A 12543-nucleotide genomic window follows, 5' to 3' on the forward strand; every position below is an offset into this window, starting at 1 on the left:
AGGAGAGGGAAAGGTAGAAACATCAATGATGAGAGAAGCATTGAACAGCTACCTCCTGCTTGCACCCATACTGGGGAAAGCCCACAACCCAGGCATGTGCGCTGACTGGGAATTGAACTGGGACCTCCTGGTTCATAGATCGAAGCTCAACCACTGAACCAAGCCAGTTGGGCTGCCTAATAGTCAAAATTGTTCATTTTTTTAAAAATATTTATTGATTTCAGAGAGGTAGAGAAAGAGAGAAACATCCATGATGATAGAGAATCATTGATTCTTGCCTCCTGCACACCCCACACTGGGGGTCGAGTCCACAGCCCGGGCATGTGCCCTTGACCATACTCGAACCTGGGACCCTTCAGTCCACAGGCAGATGGGGGCTCCATCTACTGAGCCAAACCGGCCAGGGCTACATTGTTCATTTTCTTGCCATCCCTTTCCAAGATACAGCTACATTGAGAGCCCCTCTTTCTGGCTGGAAACCAGAAAAGTCAAGTGACATACATTCTTAAGTGATCCAAGCCCTGGCCTGACTTTGGGTTCCTTCTACATGAAATCACGAACCCAAAGCCTGGATTTGTGGGAAGAAGAATGTTAATTTAAGCCTTCCTAGCAACAGAAACCTTTCCTCATCAGACAACCAAGAACCATTCTTCGAACCTCTCCCTTTTAACAGGAGATAGGATATGAGTGGTTAAATCTGTCAGTGCTCCGCCCGGTGACTGCAGTGTCATGGCTCTGGCCTAGAACACTCATGAAATTTGCAGTTGCTTCAACTCCCTCTGTCCTTAAGCCTAAAATTCTAAAGTTACATGTTTTGCTTTTCTATACAAAACAAGACCTTTTAGCCTAATAGACTTGTCACTTAGTTTTAAGTCTGAGGAATAGCAAAAACAAAAAACCAAACCAACAAAAACCCCATCTATTGCATTGACAACAGGCCAGGAAGCCTGCAGAGCTTGCTGTATACTAAAACTTCAGCAGGGACTGGACTTCTGAAAGGGGCATTTTTGTTAAAAACTAGAGATGATGCAGTTGCTTTGTGGGGACTGATTAACACTTCTTTTTCTAACCAACCCTACATTTCCCCATGATTCTGAGACTCCGAGTCCGTCCTGTAAGCCGGGGCTCTGGGCAGAACTGTGACGTCATGTACTCCCCCCTCTCTCTCCTGGGAGCTCCTCTAGCTGAACCCAGAATTCTTACTCTGATCCCTGGCTGTAGGATGGAAAGCTTTCTCAAATCTCAAGGTGAAAACAATGCATTCTCACGGCTCACTTTGAGGCCGGTGTGTTAGCTCTCCTTGGAATCAGCACTTTAAAACTGCTTTAGACGAGAGTCAAGTTGAAACCAAAGGAATGCATCTCTGAAAGGTGGAGCTTCTGGAACTGTGGTGTCAGTGTGAGAGGTCTCTCATGGTGACCCCATACACGATAAGAGCTGAGCAGCCGAAACCGGTTTCGCTCAGTGGATAGAGCGTCAGCCTGCGGACTGAAGAGTCCCAGGTTCGATTCTGGTCAAGGGCATGTACCTTGGTTGCGGGCACATCCCCAGTAGGGGGCGTGCAGGAAGCAGCTGATCGATGATTCTCTGTCATCGATGTTTCTAACTCTATCTCTCTTCCTTCCCTATAAAAAAATCAATAATATATATATATATATATATTTTAAATATATTTTATTGATATTTCACAGAGAGGAGGAAGGGAGAGAGATAGAGAGCTAGAAACGTCGATAAGAGAGAAACATCGACCAGCTGCCTTTTGCACATGCCCCACCGGGGATGTGCCCGCAACCAACATACATGCCCTTGACCGGAATCGAACCTGGGACCCCTCAGTCCGCAGACCGACGCTCTACCACTGAGCCAAACCGGCTTTGGCTCAATAAAATATATTTTTTTAAAAAGAGCTGAGCAGATGCTAAAGGTGTCAAAGTGCATGTCCTCTCCAGTGCAGAAAGCCAAACAACCTAACAGTTTAAGTAAAGGATACAAAAATTACCATGTAATTGTTTAACAAACAATTGAATATTTTTATTAGTATAGCTCAAAGAAAGGCAAATGAGATAAGCCATAAAACCAACTTCATAGAGTCTTAACTCCTATGCAACTATTTATGAAAAACAAAATTGGTCAGTTGTATTTAGCAGAGGTGAAATGCTTCAATCAATATACATGTACAATAAAAATTACGGACCCCTTAAGATGTAGAAACTTACAGCTTCAGACTTCAGTAAGTGGTAGCCTTAGTGCATGGGTGTGTGTGTGTGTGTGTGTTTGTATCACAAACTCTTCAAGAAAGAATTCTGTTTCAGGGTTTTTTCTTGGGTGTATATGTTGTGAACAAGAAAATAAATTGTGTGTTTAAGCAAAAATCTGCAGAGAAAGCAAAATCTAGTTGGGTGCTTTTTAAAAAATATATTTTTATTTTAAAGAGAGAAAGGGCGAGGAGAGAGAGGGAAACATTGAAGTAAGAGCGAAACATTTATCTGCTGCCTCCTGCACACCCCCTACCGGGGATCAAGCCCCAACCCCAGGCATGTGCCCTAACCAGGAATCAAACCAACAACCTTTTGGTGCCCCAGATGACACCTATACAGCTGAGCCACACTGCAACAGCTAGTTGGGTAATTTCCTGAATGAGATGGGGCTAAAGCCATTTTAAGGAAAAAGAAAGGTTGAATATTTTAAGCATTTGTGGGCATACAAATGAAAATGGGTCTTTAAAATGGGAGACAAAGGACAGAAATGTTGATAAAGTACAAGGATGTGGGCAGGATGGTGAAATGGCCCAAATGACCAAAATCTTTTGTGAACAGGTAATGCCATCAAAACGTTTATGATAATGCTGAATTCATAATGAATTTTTGGTGGCGGTGGTTTTGGATAGGTGATGTGCAAATGCTAATGCAGAGACTGAGCAGTGGGCCAGCAAGTGTTTAAAAGTTTTCAAAATCTTTATAGTAGCCCTGGCTGGTTTGGCTCAGTGGATGGAGCATCGGCCTGAGAACTGAAGAGTCCCGGTTCGATTCCCGTCAAGGGCATGTGCCTGGGTCGCAGGCACATCCCCAGTGGGCAGAGTGCAGGAGGCAGCTGATTGATGATTCTCTCTCATCGGTGTTTCTAGCTCTCTATCCCTCTCTCTCTCTCTGAAAAAAAAAATCAATAAAAAATATATATCTTTAGAGTAATTTGCACATGTATTTGAGTGTTGATCACACTCCCTCTAACCATCACCACCATCCCAAAACAAAAAAAAACCACCTGCTACTTGAAATACATCGGATTTTTCCAAATCGGCTTTGAAAAACTACATTTTCGGCCGTGTGTACATTGCCTGTGCACGCAGATACCAACGTAACATGACAATTCCAAAGTAAATTCCTGCTTTCCTCTTCTAATCCCAGGGTTTCCTTCTTGAGACCTCCCCTTGGGTATGCTAATTAGGGAGTCCTAATCAGGAAGACCGCTTCCTAGATTAGAAAAACTTTTCCAGTTCTTTCCCGAGCCACTGCTCTGCCGCGTACTCACTTTACACGCTTTACGGGAACGAGTGTGATGTGCCGAATTCTCCGCTACCCGGCTTTCCAATTCTGCCACGCTGGGTGCTGCAGCCTGGTCTGGTGCTGAGCCTGAACAGGGAAGCGGGAAACGCCTGGCCCTGCAGAGGGCCTGATCGCCCGAGCGGAGCCCGGTTAGGAGTCAGGAGGGGCAAAGTGCCCTCCTGAGCAAGCGGCACCCGCCCCCGAAGCAGCTGGCGCCACCGGGGCAGCGCCCGTGCGATGTGGGCGCGCGCAGCCTCGGGTCCCGGAGCGCCCTCTCGCGCCCACGCGCGCCCAGCCGGGGAGGAACGTGTCCCCGCTCCCTCCGCCCCCGCGGGCTGGGGCCGTGGCCGCGGGCGCGCAGGGGGCGGGGCGGCGCGGGGGCGCGCGCGCGGGGCCGCGGGCAGGGGGGCGGGGCGGCAGAGCTCGGCGGCGGGGCCTGGAGGACAGCGGCGGCGGCGGCGACGAGTGGCAGCGGGAGTGGCGCCGAGAGGCCGTGCGGGACGCGGGCACCGGGAAGGGGAAAGCGCGGAGGTAACGGAGGACGGGACGGGGCGGGCGGGCGAGGAGCGGGCACCGGCTCGCTGGACCCCGAAGGCGAGTGGCGGAGGCCGCTGGCCCGGGGTGCCGACGCCGCTTCCCGAGAAAAGGGGGCGGGGCGCTCGGGTCCCCGGAGGTGGCGCCTTTTGTCTGCCTTCCGCGGCCGCTCCGCCCCTACTTCCCCTCCTCCCCCTGCGCCCAAGCCCCCTGCCCGTCTGGTTGACGCTTCCTCGGGGGCCCTCCGGCGCGCGCTCCCGCCCTTGTTTTGTTTGTACCCGGGTGAGGGGGGTGGAGGAGGGGAGAGCGCTTCCCCGGTCCGGGGCCTTGCGTCCCAGCGCGCCTGCGCCGGCGCCCGCCCTCCGCGCTCCCATTGGCTGAGGCGTGTGCGCATGCGCCGAGGCCGCGCGGGGCCTGGCGCGCAGGTCCCGCCCTCCCTCTGGCTCCCCACTCCCCTCAGCGGTTCTCATAGCCGGTTCGAAAGATGCCGGTGGCCGTGACTGGCTGCGGCGGGCCCGCCTCCCGGGTTCTTCGCCACAGCCGCCGCCGCCATTACGGAGCTTCCTGTGGTGAGTGCGCGGACCCTGGCGATCACGGCCCGCCGCTGCTGGCGTCGCGCGGGCGGTGGCGCCGGCCTGGGTCGCGAGCATGCCCGAGCGCCAGCCCGGAGCTGCCGCCGCCCCTCGGGGTCCGCCGCCGCCGCTGCATCCCCGCGTCACTCGCCTCGCTGCCTTCATCTTGGCTCCGCTCTGCCCCCGCCTTCTGCTCGCGCACCGCACCGGCCGCTGCCGCCTTTGTCTCCGCTGTCCTCTCCTCCGCGTGGGCCTCCGCGGGCCGGGCGAGCGCTGCGAGGCGTGGGCGCCGCTGTCCGGGCCCCGCCGCCGCCGCGCCGCGGACCTAAGCTTTCCTCTTCCCGTTTGGCGTTCCTAGAGCTCGCTGCTCGCCGCCCCTTAGAGGATGCGGTTTTAATTAACAAGTCAGTCTTGTGAGTGTGAGCGTTTGTAGAGAGATGGAGGCCAGAGTTTGGACACCTAACGGACCATTGTCTGTGGCCCGAGGCTTCGCCCCGCACAGAGGTCCGGCCAAGGTGAACCTGACCGCCCCCTTCGCTGTCAGTTCCCTACGTCTCACCCAATGAGGCATTCCAGCGAGAGGTGGGAATGCAGTTAGAAAGGCGTGTAGGATTCACCTGGGACCTTAGAGTGACGTTAGGCCAGTCATCTTGTTGGGGGAACATACTTAAACTTTGTTTTTACCTGGCATAGGTGTTAAATTATTAGGAACTTTTTAATATTTAAATTTTATTGCTCCTTTCAAAAGTTTAATGTGTTGTGTTTCAAAGTATTAGAAACAATATCATAAAGAAACAATATCATATACAAACAATATCATAAAGTAGAAACAATATCATTTGCTTTGCTTTTAATGTTATTACGAAGATTGAGGAAGTGTCCAGAACTCTACTTGTAACGGTGAAAATCCTATGTAGACAGTGATTGTCTTTTGAGGGAGGGCATGTAGTGGCCATAGTATCTGTTCCCAAGATAGACACGAGTTAAGGACATACCGATTTACCAAAGTGTGAAAGTAAAAAAATAAGTTGCCAGCAGTCGAATTACAGGTATCCTTTTTTCTGACATTATCCATTAAGTCCAAATATAGGGAAAGACTTGAGATTGGAAAATTTTATCTATTTCTTGCTTAGCTGATGACATTAGAATATATTGCATACTTAAAAATCATTGATATCAATAAACTGAAATAGATTGTTAAGCTCCTATTTGTTGCTTTCTCTTAATGTAGAGAAAGTTATCTAAAACGCTGAAATTCTGTACTTCTTTTGCAGTTTTCTTTTTATTGCGTGTATTAAAATAACTTGCATTTCCCTTGACAAAAGCAAATTTTTGTATTGTTAATCTAACATTAAATTTTTTTAAAAAATCAGATTGATGACTAGAGAAGGACCACAGGTAAACTCAGGTTTTTGGACACATAGAGGAACCCAGGTGAAAACTATAATAAGCTTCATCCTTTTTTTTTTCATTCAACAAATCTTTTTTGAACACATTCTGTGCCTGGTATGTTCTTAGACACCAAGTATGCAGCAGTGAATCAGCTAGATAAGATCTCTGGCAGGGAACAAGTGAAGCAGCCTAAAAGTCTGATTACTCAGAAGTGCAGCACAAAAATTTAATTAATAGGTACATGATGGTGTTAGGGCAGAGTGAATTAACTATTCATATAGTTTTGTTAGCTCTTCTGATAAACAGTGAACTTATAAAGCAGCCTATACTAAAGAAAGTACTATAAAGTGAAGCTTTAAATTTCATCACCTTTACAAAGAAGTCAAAACTGAGACAAACATTTATCTCAAATAATATGTTCTTTACATATATTGGTTATAGTATTAAGCACTATCAGATGCCACTGTTCATTCAACTTTTCCCCCAATATTTATCCAGCACCCACTATGTTTGGACATTTCTAGGTGCTGAGAATACATTGGTGAATTTAAGTCTTAGCCCTTTAGGCGCTTACATACCATTGGAGAGATATATACTAAACAAGTAAACAGACATATATTGAATTTTAGGTTGTGATAATGCTATAAAGAGACCTGAAGAAGACTAAGAGCTGTGGGAGATTTGTCTGATGGGGTATAACATTGAGTAGAAACCTGATTGAAACCTCTAGGAAACGAGTTCCAGTTTAAGAGAACAGCAAGTGCAATCACTGATACAGGGATGAGCAAGGAACAGTCTGAGGGCCAAAAGAAGGTCTGTTTTGGAGGTTGACTGAGCAGAGTGGTCCATATAGCAGAGGGATGTGAGGTTAGTGAAAAAGGGAGTGCTAATTGGGAGGTCTTAAGAATGTCAGAATAGGGGAGGGGGGCAAATCAGCTATTTCTCTGCTTATCTGAGATTATTCCAACCTTTTTTTTTTTTTTATCCTCGCCTGAGGGGATATGTTTTTATTGATTTTTTAGAGAGGAAGAGACAATGATCAGTTGCCAACTCTGGATGAAACCCCCGCAGCCTTTCGGTGTAGGGGAGGACACTAACTGAGCCACCTGGCCAGGGCTGGGCATACTCCTTATCTGGACTAATTTAAACTGTCATTCTTGTCCTTACAATAACAAGGTCTGATGTCTTTATGGACCGTGTGCCTGTTGTTGCCCTGATTTTAGTCAATTTCATCACTTTGACAGATGTAGCTTCCTGTGCCCCCTCCCTTTTTAAACCTGTTTGTTCTAATTTTTTAGTAATTAGTAAGCACAGAGTTGTCCGGAAAGGCTATGACACTTTTTTCAGTATTTTGTTTACAGAGAAAAGATTTTTAAAGATATTGTATGAATTAGAGATGACTAAAGGTTTTGTTGACTTCACACAGTAGCATTTTTAGTCTAACTAGTGGGTTAAGAAAGATGAATTCATTAGCGATATCATTTTATCAAAATACCCTGATTATATTTTACTTCTGTATAGTGTTCACATAATAAAAGCAGTTTTATTTCGTTGTTTTGTTTTCATTTATGCAAATATATTACTACCTAATTGCTAGTGGATGAATGAGCAGATCTATATATTGAAAGTATTACAAGATAGACTTTTAGATTTCAGAAAAGTAAATAATGCCCTTAAACCCAACTTGGCCCTCTTTTTACTATCCTGAATTTTTTCAGTTTTCCTTACAGCTGATGGACAATTCACAAATCTGGTACTGCTCCTGTTGTGTCCATAAAAAGATTTTCCCTGTACATGTGGAAGCATTCCCTATGTCTGAATGTTTTGGATTTGTCCCAGTTGTTTTAGCTTGGGACTGTTAGCTGACAAATGGAAAGCTCTTAAATTCCTAGATAGGGATAGAATTGAAAGTAGACTAGCCAGCAACTCCATGTTAATGTTCAATAGCACAGAGGTATAAACACTTAACTGATCACTTTTTCATGTTGTGGATGGATTATAATGTGTCATTGAAATTTTTGGCAGGGGCAGATGGTATTAATGATCAGATAATTTTAGTGACATGGATTTTATCTTGGAACATTTAATTATATTCTGTGCTAGTTTTGCTTCCATTAAAAATATGACAAAGTCTTAGAAGCATATGTGTTTTTATAGGTGATGGTCTAAATTTGCTTCTCTGGGCTGGAGACTTTTAGTATGTTACATTCTTCAGTAGTTTTTTTGCCCCTAGTGTTCTTTAGTGAAGATGGAGTTAAGGTTACAGGTAATTTTTCTCATTCTTTTGAGAAGAGTAACAGTAAGTTTACCCTCTTTAGTTAGCAGATCTTTAAGTAAAGTTTGACTAAACTGTTCCTTAATCTTATTCTTTTCTTTCTAAGTTCCTGATAAGCAGGATGGGATGGCACTTGGTTCCTTACGAGCTTTCTTGTCCTTGTTGCTTGTGTTCATGTGGAAGGTGCAACAGCTGCTGTGGCTTGTGCATTTGTTAGTCGCTGCTTTTCATAGTCTGTATTTTGATAGAGATTTTATCTTTCTGAATGATAACTGACCAAGTCATCTATCATTTAACTCTTAAGTATTTTAGATAAGTTTTTGTTCCCTTTGCATGTATATTAAATGTAGATGTTTTAGTTCAGTTTTGTTTCTGTTAATCTTCATACAGGTTTTTTCTGTGCTTTAGGTTGACTTTTCACCACACTGAAACCATTAGGAAAAAATCCTTGTGGTTAACGCAGAGGCTTCAGAGTGTAACCTGTACTGGGGCCTAGAAATTATTTTAAATGGCGACTGATATGTCTCAAGGTGAACTCGTCCATCCTAAGGCACTCCCACTTATAGTAGGAGCTCAGCTGATCCACGCGGACAAGTTAGGTGAGGTAGGGGCTGACATATTCTTGAAGCTCACTCTCGGATCAGTCCTTGACTTCAGGCTCTACTGGGTCCTTCTTGGTATATGCTCCTTCCCCTACTTTGGGGAATCTGGATTGTGAATCTGAAAAAAACAAAATCTACAGTATTCTTTTCATCTCTCCTTTCCCTTCTAATTTCTAAGAAAACTTCCAACCTTCTATATTTATTCTAAATCAAGTATAATTAGTTGTTCCCTTTGGAAATTCTTGCTAAAAGAAAGTATTTTGAAAGTACTTCTTAAAAATCATATTTCACTTCAAAAAAATTGTTAAAATTAATTTGCATCAGATTTGGGAGTAGACTTAGAATTCACCTTCTTCTGACACCCAGTTAGGCCCCTTGGGAAAGGGGAAAGGGAATTTTTTAATGCTGTCTCTTTTCTTAGAAGGTGGAAGACAGCGCCATGCCGATTCGACGAACTGTGAATTCTACCCGGGAAACTCCTCCCAAAAGCAAGCCTGCTGAAGGGGAAGAAGCAAAGCCAGGTAAAGAAAAGTGAACCACTTCAAAGGCAAAGGTGTTTGCTCCAATTTGGAGTGTCCCATAAATTTCCTTGAACTTAATTTTTTTTTCATACCTAAGTGTTTTGGGGAACAATTGAAAAGAGAAGTAGTATCTGATGGTATGTCATGTTCAGACCATATGGGCAAAATAAGGGTTTCATCTTTTTTCTTCTTCCTTTTTTTTTTTTTTTATATTGATTTTTTTTACAAAGATGAAGGGAGAGGGGTAGAGAGCTAGAAACATTGATGAGAGAGAAACATCCATCAGCTGCCTCCTGCACACTGGGGATGTGCCTGCAACCAAGGTACATGCCTTTGACCGGAATCGAATCTGGGACCTTTCAGTCCGCATGCCAATGCTCTATCCACTGAGCCAAACCGGTTTCGGCTGTATCCATTTCTTACACAATTACATGGTCAACTTGAGTGACATAAATAAGGAAAGAAAACTGTACTCATAAGTCATTTGTTCATTTTAGAATCTGTCGATTAATTGGGGCATTTGTATCATTTGTTTAATAACATAAATCTTTACCCTTTTATTGACTCAAACTAATATGTCTAGTTGGTGCAGTTCTGCTCACCTGATTTTTTTTTAGAACCAGACGTAAGTTCAGAGGAATCTGTCTCCACTGTAGAAGAACAAGAGAATGAAACTCCACCTGCTACATCTAGTGAGACAGAACAGCCAAAGGGGGAACCTGAGAATGCAGAGAAGGAAGAAAACAAGCCCTCTGAGGAAACCAAAAAGGAGTAAGGAGTTATGTGTTCTTACTGTATGTAATTAAAGTATGTAAAAGGACTGTAGACAAGGTTGTTTTAGTTTGTTTTAAAATATGTTTTTATTGATTTCAGAGATAGGAAGGGGGGAGAGAGAGACGGGGCTAGAAATATCAATAATGAGAGAGAATCATTGCTCAACTATCCCCTGCATGCTCCTTACTGGGGATTGAACTCACAACCTGAGATGTACCCTGACTGGGAATCAAACCATGACCTCCTAGTTCATGAGTTGATGCTCAACCATTGAGCGGCATTAGACAAGATGTAGACAAGATTGTTTCAAAGTGTCATAACATTGATTTATGCTAGATATTTGCTTTTTTTATGTTTTAGACTTACCATTTGAAATAAGTTTATTATGTAGATGTATGGCCTATTAAAATATGTATTGACTGTCAAAACAATGGTTTTCAGGCGTCCTCAAACTTTTTAAAGTGGGGGCCAGATCACGGTCCCTCAGAGAGCTGGAGGGCCAGACTATATGAACTACTAATTCCTACTGTAACACCTCGGCTGCGCTCACTGCCCAAAAAACCTGGCAGGCCGGATCAGACTCCTCTGCGGGCCGCATGTGGCCCGCAGGCCGTAGTTTGAAGACGCCTGGTTTAGATAATCCAAAATTCATTCCTTTTGGCTTTGGATTGTGTTTTTGGGCTTATAATTCATTGTGGGAGTGTCTTGATATTTTAAGCATTGACATAATTTAAAATGAAACATGATTACAAAAATCTGACCTTGCCCTGGCCATGTCCTCAGTGGTTATAGTGTCGGCCTTTGTACCAAAGGGTCCCACGTTTAATTCCTGGTAGGTGCAGGTTCCATCCCTGGCCCGGTTCGGGCGTGTGTGTGTGTGGGAGGTAACCAACTGATGTGTCTCTGTAATATCAGTGTTTCTCTCCTCCCTGTCCCCTATTCCCTTCCTCCCTTCCACTCTTTCCAAAAAATCAATGGCAGAAATATATCCTTGGGTGAGTATTAACAACAAAAATCAGTTGTATTGGTGTCAACACGTACACTAAAAGGTTGCTCGTTTTATTCAGAGTCAGGGCACAGGACCAGGTTGCAGGCTTGATCCCTGGTAGGAGATGTGTAGGAGGCAGCTGGTCATGTTGTTTCTCCCTTCCTCTCTAAAAATCAGTTTAAAAAAAGGGGAGGGGAGGATAATTTAGTAATAACTATACCTTTTAGATGTAATCCTTGGGGAATCCTTTATCCCAGTTTCATGGGTATACTTAAAATCTAGAAATTTGTTGTTAATCCTCACCCATGGATATTTTCCCATTGATTTTTAGAGAGTGTGGAAAGGAGAGTAACACCACTTAGCAACACCAGCCAGGGCAGCACCCTATTTTTTTTAAATGTTTTATTTAGTAAAATGTTGTTAAAATATGTGTCACCTTAGTGTGGAAGTAAATTAAAGCATTAATTTTTACCCACCCTCCGTCTTTCTAACTTTATGCCCCTTTCTGGAAAGTTTATTTTACACAATAACAATTCTTTATTTTAAAGAGAGAAAGATCAGTCTAAAGAAAAGGAGAAGAAAGTGAAAAAAACAATACCTTCTTGGGCTACCCTTTCTGCCAGCCAGCTCGCGAGGGCCCAGAAACAAACACCTCTGGCCTCCTCCCCACGTCCCAAGATGGATGCGATCCTCACTGAGGCCATTAAGGCAAGTTTTTACTTCCAGAAGTTTACATAGGTTTATTCTTTGCATCTTTTGCTTATTTGAAAATGGTATACTCCTGTCCAGACATCAGAAATGTTGCTCTGCTTCCTAAAAGAGAATAGGAGAAAGCCATTTTGAAGTTTGTTTCCTGTAATGTAGTGTGTAAGATAACAATCAAGTCTTTACCCAAAGAGAGTGAGTATGCGCTACGTTTAGTATATAGACAATGGCAACACAAAATGGTTAAACTATCAGTGGTTTGCAAACTCATTAGTCAACTGAGCCAAATACCAACAGATGACGATTGAAATTTCTTTAGAGAGCCAACTGTTTTAAACTTAAACTTCTTCTAATGCCACTTTTTCAAAATAGACTCGCCCAGGCCGTGGTATTTTATGGAAGAGCCACATTCAAGGGACCAAAGAGTCGCATGTGGCTCGCAAGCTGCAGTTTGCCAACCACAGGACTAGACTATGAGATAAATAACAGGTGCTGTTTAAGTGTGCTTCAAAATGTATAGCATTTGAAAAAATTTTCTGCCTTAAGTGACATAGTAATGACCTGCTTAAGTTTTCCATGGGCATTAGTCAAATGAAATATAGATAAATAGAATGGAAATGGAAGAGGGCATGTTAAAT

The 12543-nt window shown here is 44.1% G+C and overlaps 1 protein-coding gene across 10 annotated transcripts in view; it reads left to right on the forward strand.

Annotated features, from left to right (window-relative positions):
- Nucleotides 1-3932: 3932 nt before the first annotated feature.
- HP1BP3 (heterochromatin protein 1 binding protein 3) overlaps nt 3933-12543 on the forward strand; it is a 30146-nt gene continuing 21535 nt past the window's right edge. For 3 of the 10 annotated variants that reach the window (XM_036444545.2, XM_036444553.2, XM_036444554.2), the window contains exons 1-5: nt 3933-4073; nt 8724-8919; nt 9339-9438; nt 10056-10209; nt 11749-11908. In XM_036444545.2, coding sequence (XP_036300438.1) covers nt 8824-8919; nt 9339-9438; nt 10056-10209; nt 11749-11908 — 510 coding nt within the window. In that variant the 5' untranslated portion in view covers nt 3933-4073; nt 8724-8823. Of the gene's footprint in view, nt 4074-4536; nt 4646-8286; nt 8307-8723; nt 8920-9338; nt 9439-10055; nt 10210-11748; nt 11909-12543 lie in introns of those variants that run through there. The other 7 variants (XM_036444547.2, XM_036444546.2, XM_045585087.1 and 4 more) reach the window with 7 other exon arrangements.

The sequence above is a fragment of the Pipistrellus kuhlii genome, unplaced genomic scaffold (genome assembly GCF_014108245.1).
Source record: "Pipistrellus kuhlii isolate mPipKuh1 unplaced genomic scaffold, mPipKuh1.p scaffold_m20_p_2, whole genome shotgun sequence".
Taxonomy (NCBI): domain Eukaryota; kingdom Metazoa; phylum Chordata; class Mammalia; order Chiroptera; family Vespertilionidae; genus Pipistrellus; species Pipistrellus kuhlii.